Source organism: Anopheles moucheti, chromosome 3 (genome assembly GCF_943734755.1).
Source record: "Anopheles moucheti chromosome 3, idAnoMoucSN_F20_07, whole genome shotgun sequence".
Lineage (NCBI taxonomy): Eukaryota > Metazoa > Arthropoda > Insecta > Diptera > Culicidae > Anopheles > Anopheles moucheti.
The window spans coordinates 68,077,344-68,092,097 of NC_069141.1; the positions used below are offsets into that span (position 1 = coordinate 68,077,344).

Sequence of the window (14,754 nt, forward strand, 5' to 3'; positions counted from 1 at the left end):
TAGTACCAGAACCATCTGGTGCCGCTACTGCCACACGTTCAACTTCACCGATGACAATTAATCACCACGGCTGTGAAATCACGCCTACCGTTGACTAGACCCCCTGTACAATGCCTGCAATAGAACACTTCCGAAATCGCGACCGCGCGTGGTGCCGAGAGGAGTGCATCTTTACGATGGATTTAGCGCCATTTGTCACGATTGCACCTCGGAACAATGTGGAAAAGGTGCATTTTAACACCTCTGGCTGGGAATCTAGGGGAATCTTCGGCTTTGGTTTCTAGGAAGCGAGCAACGCTCGGAAAGTTATTGCTGAGAAACAATTTAATTGGTTTCATCACATTAGTGTACATCGAAGCCATGAACGGTGGTGGGCTTACCTAATAAGATGGATGTGTAGTACGCATTCGCACATAAGAAGGAATACATTTATTATTAAAAACATATTTACCAAATGCAGCATCCGTTATGGTTTTATGAATTATCAATAGAAGTTACTAAAATTTCAACCATTTTAATTAAGACACATTCAAAAATTTCAATAAAAAAATATGTATCATTTATTTAAAAAGAATATATCAAAATCATCATCCACTCAAAGATTTCTTCCTGATTAGCCGATATGAATCTATCCCTTCCCCAGCTACGTCACTATTCTCACCACTCACTTCACACTCACCAGACGTCATGAGGCTCGCAAAAAAAAAATCACACACATCTTACAATCGTGCTCGGAAAAGTGCGCGATGCGGCAAGGTGCGGCAAAGATGAGCCCAACATCAATCCGGTCGACGAAACATGATGCGATGATGGGGGGGTGGTATGGCTTTTGCAGCGCTATCTGCGTACCAAAAGATGCGACGACACGAGTTGTCGAGAACTGCCGAACATTGCATCCGACTAATACGTTCTGGACCGCCGTCAGGGTAACAGGTCACCTGTGTGCGACTATCGAAACGGTTCAATCTGTTCTAATCGTAATCGGTTTGGCCGTTGTGTGATTAAGTGATCTGCTTCATTGCGTGGACGAGTAGGGCATGATCTAGTAGCGGCAAGTGTGGCATACATCGAAACGCGACGAACTAGTGCTGTGATAATTGATAATGACTTGTTGCTTGTTTTGATCAAGTAAAACGGTGCAAAACAAGGAAAACTGAGAATAAAACTCAATAAAAGAGAATAAAATTAAATAAACGGTGAAAAGAATTAGGGAAAACAAGGAAAACTAAGAAAAAACTGAAATAAACTAGGGAAACCAACAAGAAGAGGTAGTGACGATACAGAAAGCGAAAGTGATATTGAAGAGAAGTTGTGATTATTAGATCGAAGTTGATAGTTGAAAGAAGTATTCGAAAATGGAAACCCGAGTGTTGGTAAGAACAATGTTTAACTATTTTTTTTAAATTATTAAAAATAATTATTAAAAACATATTATTTTTTAATCGGTTGGACCCAATTAAAATTCAGAACTAAATAAAAAATATTATATAGTGTTTATGGCAATGATGCAAAGAATGAAAACAAAACTAGCATCTGGTGTTATCAATCATTAAACTCAACATATAACACGTGTCCAAATTTGGGAACCGCGTATGATATTTATGATCCCTTCGATGGCGATACAATGGGATTGTTTTTATACCAAAACACTTCTGAACGACACTCGACGTCTGCTATTTATGAAGACGCCAACACCACGCTCATAAAACGCGTATCAAGCGCTGCCCACGATACATCATCCTGGTGCACGATTCCAACATCTCAATGGTCCATTTTGACACCGTCGGGTATGACGGGGTGGTAGTAAACAAATTTACATAAACTACAATTTGCACCTGTAAATAGCATTATTCTTCATCTACACATGGTCTCCACTGGGCAATTCGGACCAGCCATGGCAAACCCTCTCAAGATGAGATTATCTTCGCCGATCGTCAACCATGTGTGATCGGCAATTGCAATGAAAACGAAACCTTCTGCTTTTGGAGGGTGAAAAATATCTGCCACCAACACATCCGGGTATGTGCGAGAGAACAGCTGGTCGCGACAAACAGATTGTTCAAATAGAGTACACACTGCAGCTCGTGGTCAATTTTTGGTGGAAATTAATTTCGCATTCAAGTTTTAACTGATTTATAAGTACATAAATTACAGCAGTTTAATTTCATGCAAAATTCGCCCAAACTCTACTCAAACTTAAGCCACCATCGGCTGTACGGCTGCTACCGTACGAAGCAGCAGGAATTGTCAGAATTGGGCAAATATTTGCCAAACGGTCGGCTTCACCCGGTGGACTTGCTGCGATTGCATCATACGGTTAATTTTTATGATTTTTTGACATCCCATCTGCGCGTGTTATTTGTGTTGGTTTGCGAAAAACAACAACATTTGCAAGCAACGGTTGGATATCTGCCATGTGTACAATAATATTGAGATTAGAATCATTTGCTTTATCAACTCCAGAAGCTGTAGAAATATGAGAAGAAATATGTTTTAAATTGGAAAAGGTCTCCTAACGCAACGTCGAAGAAATCGCTGGAAGCCTTACACAATGCTTGATAAATTGACATTTAACAACCATTTTTTGCAATCAAATAAAGAGTACATATAGCGCGAACTGCATTTGCAGGGTCCATAAAAACTCGGAGTGAAAATCAGAGCACCGAACTTGTTTGATCAACGAATTATCAAACAAACATCAGCCGCATGTGTCGACCGGGCATTATCTGCCTTACACTTTTCACACCCTCGCACCTTGTTCCATTTGATAGGATTTGCTTAACTACAATGACCTTACACGAATTTTTGTCGCTCACCAAACATGATGCACTAGTGACAATGTTGCAACATGTACGGTTTGCTGTTAATCGTTTGCACTCAGGATATCGCATCGCTGTCGCATCGAAACGGCTGATAAATCCACCGATCGTAAGGTCGCGTGGCATGGGATGGCCTTTATCTTCCCTACCCCTCAAAAAACGAAAACAAAAACCGACGGCCCTTGGAGATGTGAAATGTCATCTTCACCCCAGTTCGCGAAATCCGCAATCCGCAATCCACAATCGCGACCTAGCGCCGTTCCATTCATCAATTCTCGATCATATCAACGCGATCGATCGTCTTTTCCCTTGCTCAAGATCGTGTTTAGCATATGCACATAAATATCAGCAACGAACACCTTTTTTTTTTTGCTCCCCCACCCCCCTTCAACCCCAACATTCTCTGGACTTGGTGTGCAGCTATTCAAGCATCGCTGTATATGGTTGTGATTGCATCTGTTTTCCGAAGTTCCGAAGTTTCCGAAGACTGTTTTCCACAACAATGTTCCACTGGGAGTGAAGAGAAACCTTCCCCGCCTCCGCTGCGCCATCGCAGCCTATCTGATCGCCATGTTCTTACCTTTCATCGAACCGACCGGTGCGCTATGAAGCGCGATGATCGCGTCCATCATCGACACCTTCGCGTTCGCGATGCAGTGACATCGGTGTCGCGGCTGCTCGTTAGAGTTAATTATTCAAAACCAGCAACAAGCGATCGCTCAAGGGTGAGGCTGCAGCATCGCTGGCGGGTTTTAGGTTTGGACGAGTCGCATCGCCGCATCGTACATGTCGTGATTTCTTTTACATGCCAGATCAAGTGCTCATCTTGCACTCATAACGAACGGCCACTCAGTGTTGCTATCAAGCACCTTTTTTTGTTACGCTTAAGGACTTTTGCATCAGGCTGACGGCGCGTGACGAAGAACGATTGAAGGCGGATGTTGAGGCGATAGGAATAGCAATCGTGTCGTAAACATTTATAGCATATGCTTCACGATGGGATTATTAAACCATTAAATACCACATCTCTTTAATTAGCTATAAAAATTGATTTAAAAATAGTATTAAAACAGAAAATTGCATTTTGCATTTTCATTTTGCATTTTTTCTTCCGACAGAACAAATTGAGACTTGACACTTCCGTAAACATTTAAATAATCTTATTTTATTTTAAATTATATTTCATAAGACCATTAAAGTACTCAATTGTTCTCCTATTTCCATCTTCTCAATCTCAACCAATATTGCTCAGAAAATCCTATTACCGTAAAGGTACCGATCTAGAAACCATCAAACTAAATTATGAGATAGGATTAACTTTAATTTGAATGAATAAACCATTTGACAGCTTTACACAGCTCACACGATAACAGTAGCGTTAGTTCTAATGACACTAAAATTCATCACCAAAACCCATAATTCCCGGCTAATCGTTCTACATAAACCATTAACGCAGCCATCCCATCAGATCAGCAAACATTACCATCGGAGTAGCGGGCAGGGGTTAACATGCCTTTGCAAAACTACCGAAAGATTTATGTGTAATACATATTCAACACAAGATTACCACGCTTTGCACCTCATTTCCGAACCATGTGACTCACACTCATGCTTCGCCCGCCTATAGACTAACAACCCCCTGCGAGGGGGTGCAACACCTGTGCTCCCAAGCATACCACCATTGCTTATGTCACCGTCGATCGATCGTGATCGCGCTGTGATCATATCGACAGAAGCGCAAAGCGCGAGGTTCCCTGGTGGCGGATCTTTATGAACTTTTCAACCCACGTCAACAAACAACAACAAAAAAAAGTCCTGTGCCGAATGGAATTTCGAGTGACTTCTTCAACCGCACGTCGAGAATGTCTCACGGCTATAAATCGATAAACTTTTATTGGAATCCCGACCACCCCGCCGGGTCAACCTTAACCCGATCGAATGGCAATCGATCGATGATCATTTTGGAAGATAATTTTATCAAGACAGCAACCATTGCGTTACAAAACGAGCCAAACCACCAAACCCTGCCGGGTTGGTGTTCTTCCTCAACTGCATCGTGTATGAATGAAGATGTCCGCGTCATTTTTTTTTTTGCGCCGAACCCAAGACTCTGTCCAAATTAAATGGCCAATTTCTAAAGCACATTAACATTTGCGCTTTATCGTTCGACCGGAATGGCTATCGGAACGTTAGACGAGATGGCAAATGACTCACACGGGAACAAATAAAATGACGCACTTGTGCGGAAAATGGAAATAACAACATCTTTCCCCACAAATCATCAACCTAGACGCACCGGAGTGGTGCGAGATAAAGTTGATAAAGAATCGCCATGCCTTGTGCCTTAGATGGCAGGACGGGAATGTGATGACTACCAAGCCAAGCAGCGCATCTTCATACGATTTGACCAAAACTGGGCTGTACAGTCTATCAATGTTTTTATTTTATTTTAATTTTATTTCAGATAATCAGCCTGCTGCTCTTAACGATGGTACGGGCCGCATCCAAATACTACGATGGTCCCATACGTCCGTACGAGTTTGGCTTTAACATTGAAGGACATCAGCACAGGAAGGAATCCAAAGGTTTGTTCGTTCGCTTGTTTTTGCTGAGCTCTAGCTTTTTGGCGGAACCGCGCGTTCCCAAGTTGATTGCCGATCTACCACCCTTTACCTTTACCACCCATGCAGATAAAAATGGCATCATTATGGGCGAGTTCGGGTTCATTACCGCCGATAATGTCTACCATGTCACGGTGTATGCCACCGACGAGGACGGTAACTTTAAGATTGTCAGCATGAAAAACTATAAACTAGGCCCAACGACACCGCCACCGCCTCCGCCGCCACCACCAACAACGACCACCACCACTACGCCCGCGCCGACCACCACATCGACGACTCCGCAACCATTTCGCATAATCACCACCGCCAAATCGATCGTTCCACTTACCACCCCGAAACCCTCCAATGTGGCGTCCTGCTCGGGATGCAAAATTCCCGAACCGCCCGTACCGTCAACGCAACCGCCGCCGCCCGAAACGAGTACGCTGTACGTACCACCATTCAAAATCGTCAACAAGAACGACCTTGAGACGGTGGGTGGTAAAACTATGCCCGGTTCGGTGACGACCACGACCCCGGCTACGGCGAGCGGAACCGACCAACCACCCCAAGATGTGCCACAGAAGCTGGTGGAGAAATCCGCCAAAGATGCGCAGGACCGTCCGAAAACAGGTGGTGGCTCGAATGTGAACGCATCTACCAGTGCGAAAGCAGGCGATCGGCATCAACCCACGAAACAGGGCATCAAATCGAACGAGCAGACAAGCGCGGAACGAAAAACGCCTAAAGGTATGCAATGTGCTTCACACCTTCTCAAATCGAATGTCGACAAAGTCGACATTCATTTTAAATTCACCATTTACAGTGCTTTTTCGTGCTGGAGCTCTTATTGTATTGTTTCTTTCATTCTTTTGCGAATTTGTTTTAGAACCACATGCCCAAACCCATTCCCGACCGGAAAAACCCAGCCAGGATGACAGAACCACCTCCAAGCAAGATAAAGACGATCCCATGAAGCTGATTGAGATACACACCGCCAACATGATCCAGCATATCCTGAATGGGCTGCTCTATCGGTTCAACTACACCGCTGGATATCACGGCCATCACGAGCAGGGCGATCGGCAAGGCAATAAGGAGGGTGGCTACTACTCGATCGGACGTGACGGCATTCGGCGGGGTGTGAGCTATAAGGCGAATGAGTTCGGCTTCCAGCCCCACATCAAGTTCGAGAAGGTCAGCCCCGAGGAAACGCCACGAGAGGAAACCGAAAAGCAGGCGGGTTTGAAAGGATTCGACTTCAAGTGGTTCTATGGTTCGTAACGGACGTCACCAAGCCGGGTCAGCACTGCACAGGCTTGACCACAACGATATACTTCCGCTAAAAATACTCAACCGGTCAGTGACACGTGAAAAACTCGCAAGACCATGTTAAATAACAGCAAAATACTGCCTTTTAACAGTGCTCCACAAGTGATTATCTCTTTTAAAACTTAAGTAAAAATAAAACGCTGAGGAAGATAAATATAACCCAGTATGTGAGTGCGAGATGCTGGCAACAGTATTGAAAAGGTACGAAAGGAGTGCAAAATTATGTTGATATTTGTAACGCTAAGAAACCTAATAAAAGTGATAGCAAGGAAAGCGTTCAGGAGCTGGTTGGTGATCTGACGTAATGGTTGTGTCCGAAAATATCTTTAAAAACCGGATTCATGTGAATGCTTGCTACAAAAACATTTCACCTTAAGCATAACCTTTTATACGCTGAAAACGTTGAAACGGTCAAAATATTGAATCATATCTCATCTACTTCCGATTGTATGAACCTGCAAAACCTTTTAGGCTCTTTCGCTTCGTAGTGCTCTAATAATTTCCTCTAATTCTAGTATGTCTATTTATCGTTCCTCCACCCTTATCTTTTTTCTATCAAGGCTCAACTTTTCATGACTTTGGGGAGACGATGCAATCCAATTTGTCCTTTAATGTCCATATTGAGGCCTTATGTAAATCAGCTATGAGAACCTTGGGCCTCATCATTTGTAGAATTTGTAAAGACTTCAATGCTCTGGGTTATCGTAAATGTTTGTATTTTAGTCTTGTTCGTTACCCGTTGGAACATATGTATGGAACTCTATAGCTACTTCTTTTAAATAAAAAATGAAAAAATTCAGCGCTACTTCAGCAGAGTTGCAATGAGATGTCTGGTGGGTCTTTCCAAAGCTTCCCTCCCATCCAATGTCGATCGCAATTTTTAGTTGCTAGCCTTATTTTAGGTTACACTGACATTCCTGAACTCCTATCCTTGATCCCTTTCAATGATCTCTCCCGTAAACTTAGAACTCGCGATCCCCTGTACTTACCTTGTCGTCGAACCTAATACAAGCACAATGAACTGTTTTTGGTTTATATGCGCAATTTCGGCTCCATCTTTACTTGCTTCGAATTTAATCTATCTCTAGCTGCTTTCCGAACTCGATTTTCCTTCTAAGCCTTTAACTTTACATTTCTCCTACAAATTTTCTCTCCTCTTCTCCTCTAAGCCTGCTATATATCTATTGATAGATTCTAGGTTTTTATTTGTCCTAAGGCTATTGTTAGAAAATTTGTTATATTAATTTTAAGATATAGTTTTTAAGACATAATAGAGAATGAAGCTTTAAAAAAGTCAGCTTATTAATGATATGAAATAAAATAACGGAATTATAGCTTGGGTTTGACACGACTGAAAGCAGGAGTGCAAACAGCAACAGACCACTTATAATGAAAACTGCACATTCAACTCCACAGTTTCACTCATGCGTCTTTTCCATCTATGCATCAATCTGCAACTGATAATCGATTTATTTGACTAACCTATCAGTGTCTCTTAGTCATGGTCCACCTTTTTGGACATCATGAAACACCTAAATGTGAAAGAATGCACCCTCCGTTCATTGCTCTCGAGCGGTAGAGCTGATAATTAGTACAAGATTGGCCATTTGCGAAACCCACTCCCAATACACAGCGCACATTCTGCTCGTTCAACGACCATGACAGTGACACTGTGGCAAGGTTTCCATACATGGAGGCTCGTAGGCGCCCACGTCATCCCAAAAACGGACCGTTGCGCTGGAAAATAATAATCATTGTGAGAGAAAGACTGCTCACAATGGTGGTAGAATGCTTTCAGATGATTTGATCCAGGAATTGTACACCTCGCAGTAAATGGAGTGCCGAAATTGGGCATCAGTGAATGGGTTCTGGAATACGAGCTGACAGTTTCGTTGAACTTCAGCTGATCTTCCCCTTTAAGCGGTGCCGGGATCATGAGCAGACTGAACACGCCTCTACTCTACGGCGTCACACTTACGTCAGCGGCTGTCAGCGAACGGGATCAATGTCGGGATGCAGAGTCTACGTACAAAGTTAGATCTTGGATTGTCATTTGTACAGTTGGCCGACAGCACCCAAATGCCAAAGTCATAGACATTCTGGAAGTTCTCAACATGAAACGCAATGAGTGCATTGGGAATGTAACTGGCTACGCTCTACAACTTCATCCAACCCGGAGGCACTCTACCCAGGGTCAATTGAATGTGGGCTGCCTGCTGTGAAGGTAGTACATGCGTAGGACTGCTGTTGTCTTGAATCAATTTATCCAAACAAGCTGGTCCATGGTGCCAAGTCGTACCGAACATTCCTTTGCCAGCCCCTTGGTACGGTTTCCGCCAGAATCAGCTTATACGCTCAGTCGCCAAATAATGGATTCAATCGCGATTGGTGTATGACTGCGGTCGGCAATGTGGTGTGCAGATATGGACAACAGCCTCAAAGTGGTCTTAGGGACGAGAGCGCTAGAGACACGAGCGAGTTTTGTCCTGGAAGTGTCGTATCGGTCGAACCTCCCACACCAGCAATAATTTCAACGTCCAGACAGATTGGTCCTGTGCCGGATCTAAGTGGAAAGCTCAAGATTTCGCCGAGTTCTATTGGAAGATTGATAGCTCAGTCTCTGGTCTAGCATTGATAACAGTGTTATACAAACTCTCTTTCTCGCAAACCATAAATTAAACATAAAACACTAATTTTTTACAATTTTTTATCAACTTTTGTTTCTATTTGACAGAAAAGCATTGCTTTCCGCAAACGATTATTAAACAATTATTATTATTTATTAAACACTGCCATAATTTGGGTCAGTTACTCTCGGTGGCACGTCGCCAAGGTTTACACCTTTCAAAAGTGACTTTGAACGGTGCCGTTTCCCCATGCATTATCGCGAATAGTTACGCGGCTTTCCATGCGCGTTCCACAGCTAATGTCTCCATTATCCGTTTTGACTCATTTGCGCACTAAACGCACCCCACTTGAGGACACACTCAGCAACGGTAAATCCCATCTATCACCATGTCACTTCAGTTCCGTTTGTTCTTCCGTTCGCGGTTGGTTCTTCCTGCTGCACAGCCCAAAGTGGTGCTAGAGCTGCGTTCTAGATAATTAATGTTTTGTGTACCAAGCTGGCTGCTTTCCTGCTAGACTCTTAAGCGAACCGTGAGAATTGCACTAAACAGAAGCTGTGCAAGATAAACATTAATCGTACACGCACCGCTCCGAACAAGCTGGTGAGGTCACAACTCGACTCGATCATATGTTCACCCTGTGGTGCGTTCGTTAACACCCATTTTTTTAATATTACATATTTTATCTCCCTTTCGTTCCGTAATCGATACAGCGGACTCGTTTGATGGATCAATAATTACCCAGTAGCAAGACTTCGCAAGGGTTTTTTTATTTGGACGACGTATCGATGAAGTAATATCGATGGCAGGGCAGCGGTCGCCGGTACTGCATGAAATATGCATCGAACGTTTAATATCATGGCCAAGGCTAAGCGTTCAGCACCGTCGAACAAACGACCCCAAAACTCCCCGATGCAACCGAATGGTAGGAGAATGCTTCCGGTTATGTAACACGAGCAGCGGAACTATCGCAAGCAAGCGGTGGCACTATATGTGCGCGTGCATGCATAACATCCGATGTCATTGTCGATGTCGAACCAGTGCGGAGCAGGAGTGGTAATGACGGAAAGCGAGGAAAAGAAAGGTCAATTAAGGTGCGATTACTCAAAACACCTAACTAAATCAATCTGTATTAAAATACAATCAATGTCATCGGTTTAAAAATTGCTAATTTTATCTGTTCCGATCGCACTGCAACGAAATATAAAGCTAATAAATTCATGTCCATCCCCACTATTCCTGTTACCGCCACAAAGGAAAAGCTAGTAGGAAAACTACTCAAATAAAATATTTCACACATCTAAAACCGATATCTGCCACTTTCTCAATAGAAGCCGTAGCGCCATCACTATCTAGCTGCATCTGCCTCACCGATCACGTTTTTTCGCAAACTTACTTTATCGCTAAAACGTGTACGGGCGACCTCAAAGGATGGCTTGGTTGTTTGCATACCAGCACCACCAGGCGCGTTGGTGGAACGGTAAAAACTTTAGCGAAAGTGCTAATTCGCACACAACACAACAAACCACCTGATACGACTATCAATGAGGACGGTGGAACCCGATCGACAACAAAACGGCCTGAAACCGGAATGAAACTGACAGCTTATGATTGCCGGACATACACTTTCGACTGTTACAACTTGTACCGTTACTGAATACAGGAACACTGAAGACGCTAAGAAATAGATTTCTTTTTAGTTAAAAATCACCAACATCCTATTCGAATGATGTCATCCCAAATAAAGATGGTTTCCAATTGTTTTTTGAAGGTCAGTTATTCTAGTAGGCATTGATTTATGTGATTAGATTGCAAAAATGTTACCGCTTCTGCTTACCCTAGTCGATCCGGTACAGAAAACTAAACCCATTACTCCATTCTGATCACTTTATTAGGTATTCTTCCACCTCCCTGGAAAGCCCACCACCTACCGAACCCAGCCCAAGCGATGATGTATGCAAATTAAGAACCATTGCGCCGTCTTTAATGTGATGGCCGTTTTGTTCTTGACGCATTCCTACCCGGCTTAGATGACAAGCGTGCCATCGCGAAGGTCGTCCGAAACCCGTCCCGGGTTCTTGGCCCACGTACTCCGGAACTCCGTACGGCCAGAACTTCCCGAGATGGGTCCGCGATCGTTTGAAATGTATAATTTCTAGCAATCAAAGGGTGTGTGTTCAGAGTGGGCAATCCCCCATCGGGCCACACCGAAGACGACACTGCTCCAGTCGGGGCCCATGCTAGCACGAAACACACACTGCAAGGCTGAACCAATTCGATCCCACAATCGTGTCACGTTTGCGAACCAACTAACGCCAACTATTGGCAAGCGAACACAATGCATCCACTCACGACGCCAAATTGTAATGCGAAGTTTCTTCTTCGCACACGATGACTCACCGGCCGCATTCGGTTCCGCTTCTGGTTTAACGAGGTGGAGGAACAATTTAACGCACCAAACAAATCATGCGCCGGCCACTTACATTCTGCCACCGTACGAAAGTGAACTCTCAATCGGTAGGGTGATCAACAGTTCCACTCGAACATGATCGTGCCGAAGTGTAAACAGGGTGAGTGAGGGTAAGAGGGTAAGCTACATGGATTTTCTATCACACTTTCGGACCGGGCGATGTTGAACACCGGTCGGGAAATGGATAGGATGCATCATCCTGGTGAAAAACCTCAACACCTTACGCGCCTAACGAATGGCACGAACAAACCTCATAATGGTGAAGAGGGTTCGTCGCTTATCGTTCGGTGCAATTCTTTGTTCAAAGCAAGCGTGCAACGCAAACCCGATAGTGTCGTCGGGATTGTTGATCATATCGGCTATTGCCGCGCCAGCCAAGAATTCCATGGATGTACATTTTAATTGCATCTTGCCTCGTAGGATGAAATATGTCTCACGCTAACGAGAGACGCATATCCAACCGCGGTACATACTGCTTCAATAATTCTTTTCTGTTCTGTGTCGAATTGAAAAATCTCGCATTAAAATTATTTTCTGCAGATTTTCCTGTGTCCTTTTATTATTTGAATTGTCACAAAGAACAGCTCATAAATTGTGTTGATTGTTGAGAAAAAACAACCCGAATTAATTTAATAGTTTACTATTATTTTAACTGCTTCACATCCGCTTATCGTCCCACTCGTACTGCATCCCGGTACATACAAAGCAGTGAAACATTCTACACCAACCCTCGACAAACCGCTTTAGTGGCCGGTACCACTTTATAGAAGCCGCTTACCAGCCAACCTGGAGTAAGAATCAAGATCTGCACGGCTGAATGGTTGATCCAGTCGGAAAGCCAATCAATCATTTCGCGTAAACCATTTCTTTACCCACTGCCCTGTCTGTACCGCAACATATCTGTCTGTAACTCGTACCCTTTCTTACACGACTAGTGCCACCCACATGCAGACCCAGGACAGACAATTTCACACCACACAACTTCTGGCGCATTCTTTTGCGCCACTAAATCCAGCTCTTTGTTCAACGCACATCCAAGCGTTATTGTTTTAGGCGCAAATATTCATGCGATTATTACTGGGGTCTTTATAATGCGCGAAGAAATCAACTTCCCGGCTCAACTGGGCTTTATTTACCCGTACGAGAGGCAGAATAATTCAATTTAGTGCAGCTCGTTTTATGTTTTACTAAATACATCAACTAACAAGTCCCCCCTCCTCCCTCCGCCTCCCGAAGTACGCTCAGTCTCTCAGTGCAACCGAAATCGCACTCTTCAGGTAACTCCCCACGCGAGAGCGCCCCGATCGTACCACGCGAAAGGGGTGGTGACTTCAACGCTGCCACCACTAGAGCGACGAACGTTTGCGTCCCTCCACGAGCGCATGGGATCGGAATCGTGCCCGGAAAGTAGCTACAACCCCATCGTGGGTCAGTGGTGTTTTGGCCAGCACTCGGTACGGTACGCCATCATCACAATACCGGGCGCGTTTCCAGGGTGCAACCCAATAGTGCACCCGTATCGGATCGTCGGATAATCGCGGCAAATCGCGCCAACGAGCAGGAAAATTAAAACACGACACTACCAAACCAGAAAAGCTTGCGGTACTGTTTGTGTATGTAAATGTGTAAGTGTGTGTGATTTGTAGTAAAAGTAGTGTAGTGTTTTCAGCCCGATAGTGGATAAGAAAAAGGGAAATAATCACACCCGTCCGCACGCTAATGAGGATAACAAGTAGTAACAGCACACCGAACGACGACGGAAGCGCACACCGGAACAGCCCGGGAAGTGATAGCGCTGTGAGTGTTTGTGTGTGTGTGCGTGTGTGTGATTGCGTATGTGTACCATTTTGGGTGCAATCTGCGCGATGATGCCAATTGGTGCCATCATCCGCTGATACCGACCTGGGCCGATTTCCGATCGGACCACTGAGCCGATAGTGCTCTACCGTCCCAAAGATTGTGTGCCAAAGCTATCGGATTTTTTTTTTTGGAAAATTCATTCACCAACGATCGTGCGATCGATCGGTGATGTAAGAATATTATCCGGAGCAACGTGCCCGGAGCAGCGTAAAACCCGTCGCTCATCAGCTAATCAGACTAAACCCCCGCAAGCGTGGACCCGGTTGATGGACTAACGCTCATTTTCCGGTGCCCGCAGCACCGTCCAACGGGTCGACACTTTATTGAGCCGGGCGTTATGTGAGTTTAATTATTCCGCAGTGTCGGCCGCCGAAACAAGAACCGCCAGCGACAGCGTCGCATCGGTTATGAAAATGTCGTAAAACTACTTACGAGGCATGCCGACGCCGCACGGATGAAGGCAAAACCAAAGCAAAACAAACCTGCCTTCGCTCCACTAAAGCAGCGGAGAAGTGCTTTTTTGCTGATTTTATGTTGAGCCCAGTCGGGCGAAAGTGAACGAAGCAAAGAATAAATATTGAACGCTGCGAGATCGTGCGAACAACGGGGTGCGCTGGCTGCAGTCGCAGTTTCGGGTGGATTGCTTCGTTGTGTTTAGTTTTTATTATGCTTAATGTGTTTAATTTTTCCAAACCTCTAGCAGTTGGTGCGGGCGGCACTGCCCAACGAGCCGATAAACGACGTGACAACCCCCGCCGGGTACCAGTGCAACCATCAGCAGAGTGATAGATTTTCGTTACAGAAAAAAACGAACAAACAAACACATGCAACAAACAGTGCAAACGGTGATCGATGACAAAGCAGGATAAAGCAACAAAAAAACGGAACCCGAAACGAACAACGCGAAACTAACTAATTTTGTACCGTACGGCGCTGAAGCTGAACGGTGTTGATTGATTTGCACTTTTAATTACCCATTACTCATCGAAGGCAAAGTGTGCAAACCAACAGCAGCGAAAGGTGTGTGGTAGGAGTAAGGAGCA

At 44.4% G+C, this 14,754-nt stretch overlaps 1 protein-coding gene across 1 annotated transcript; it reads left to right on the plus strand.

Annotated features, from left to right (window-relative positions):
• Window positions 1–1,355: 1,355 nt before the first annotated feature.
• LOC128304747 (protein lethal(3)malignant blood neoplasm 1) lies at window positions 1,356–6,947 on the plus strand. The gene is made up of 4 exons (XM_053041976.1): window positions 1,356–1,373; window positions 5,284–5,404; window positions 5,510–6,172; window positions 6,312–6,947. Exons 1-4 carry the CDS (start codon window positions 1,356–1,358, stop codon window positions 6,704–6,706), a joined length of 1,197 nt encoding a protein of 398 aa, XP_052897936.1. The 3' UTR covers window positions 6,707–6,947.
• The last annotated feature ends 7,807 nt before the right edge of the window (window positions 6,948–14,754 follow it).

What these genes read in the sequence shown, in the direction of transcription:
- LOC128304747 (XM_053041976.1), top strand. An exon ending in GCACAGGAAGGAATCCAAAG is followed by an intron (nt 5,405 to 5,509) that starts GTTTGTTCGTTC and finishes CCACCCATGCAG; the next exon opens with ATAAAAATGGCATCATTATG. An exon ending in GGAACGAAAAACGCCTAAAG is followed by an intron (nt 6,173 to 6,311) that starts GTATGCAATGTG and finishes AATTTGTTTTAG; the next exon opens with AACCACATGCCCAAACCCAT.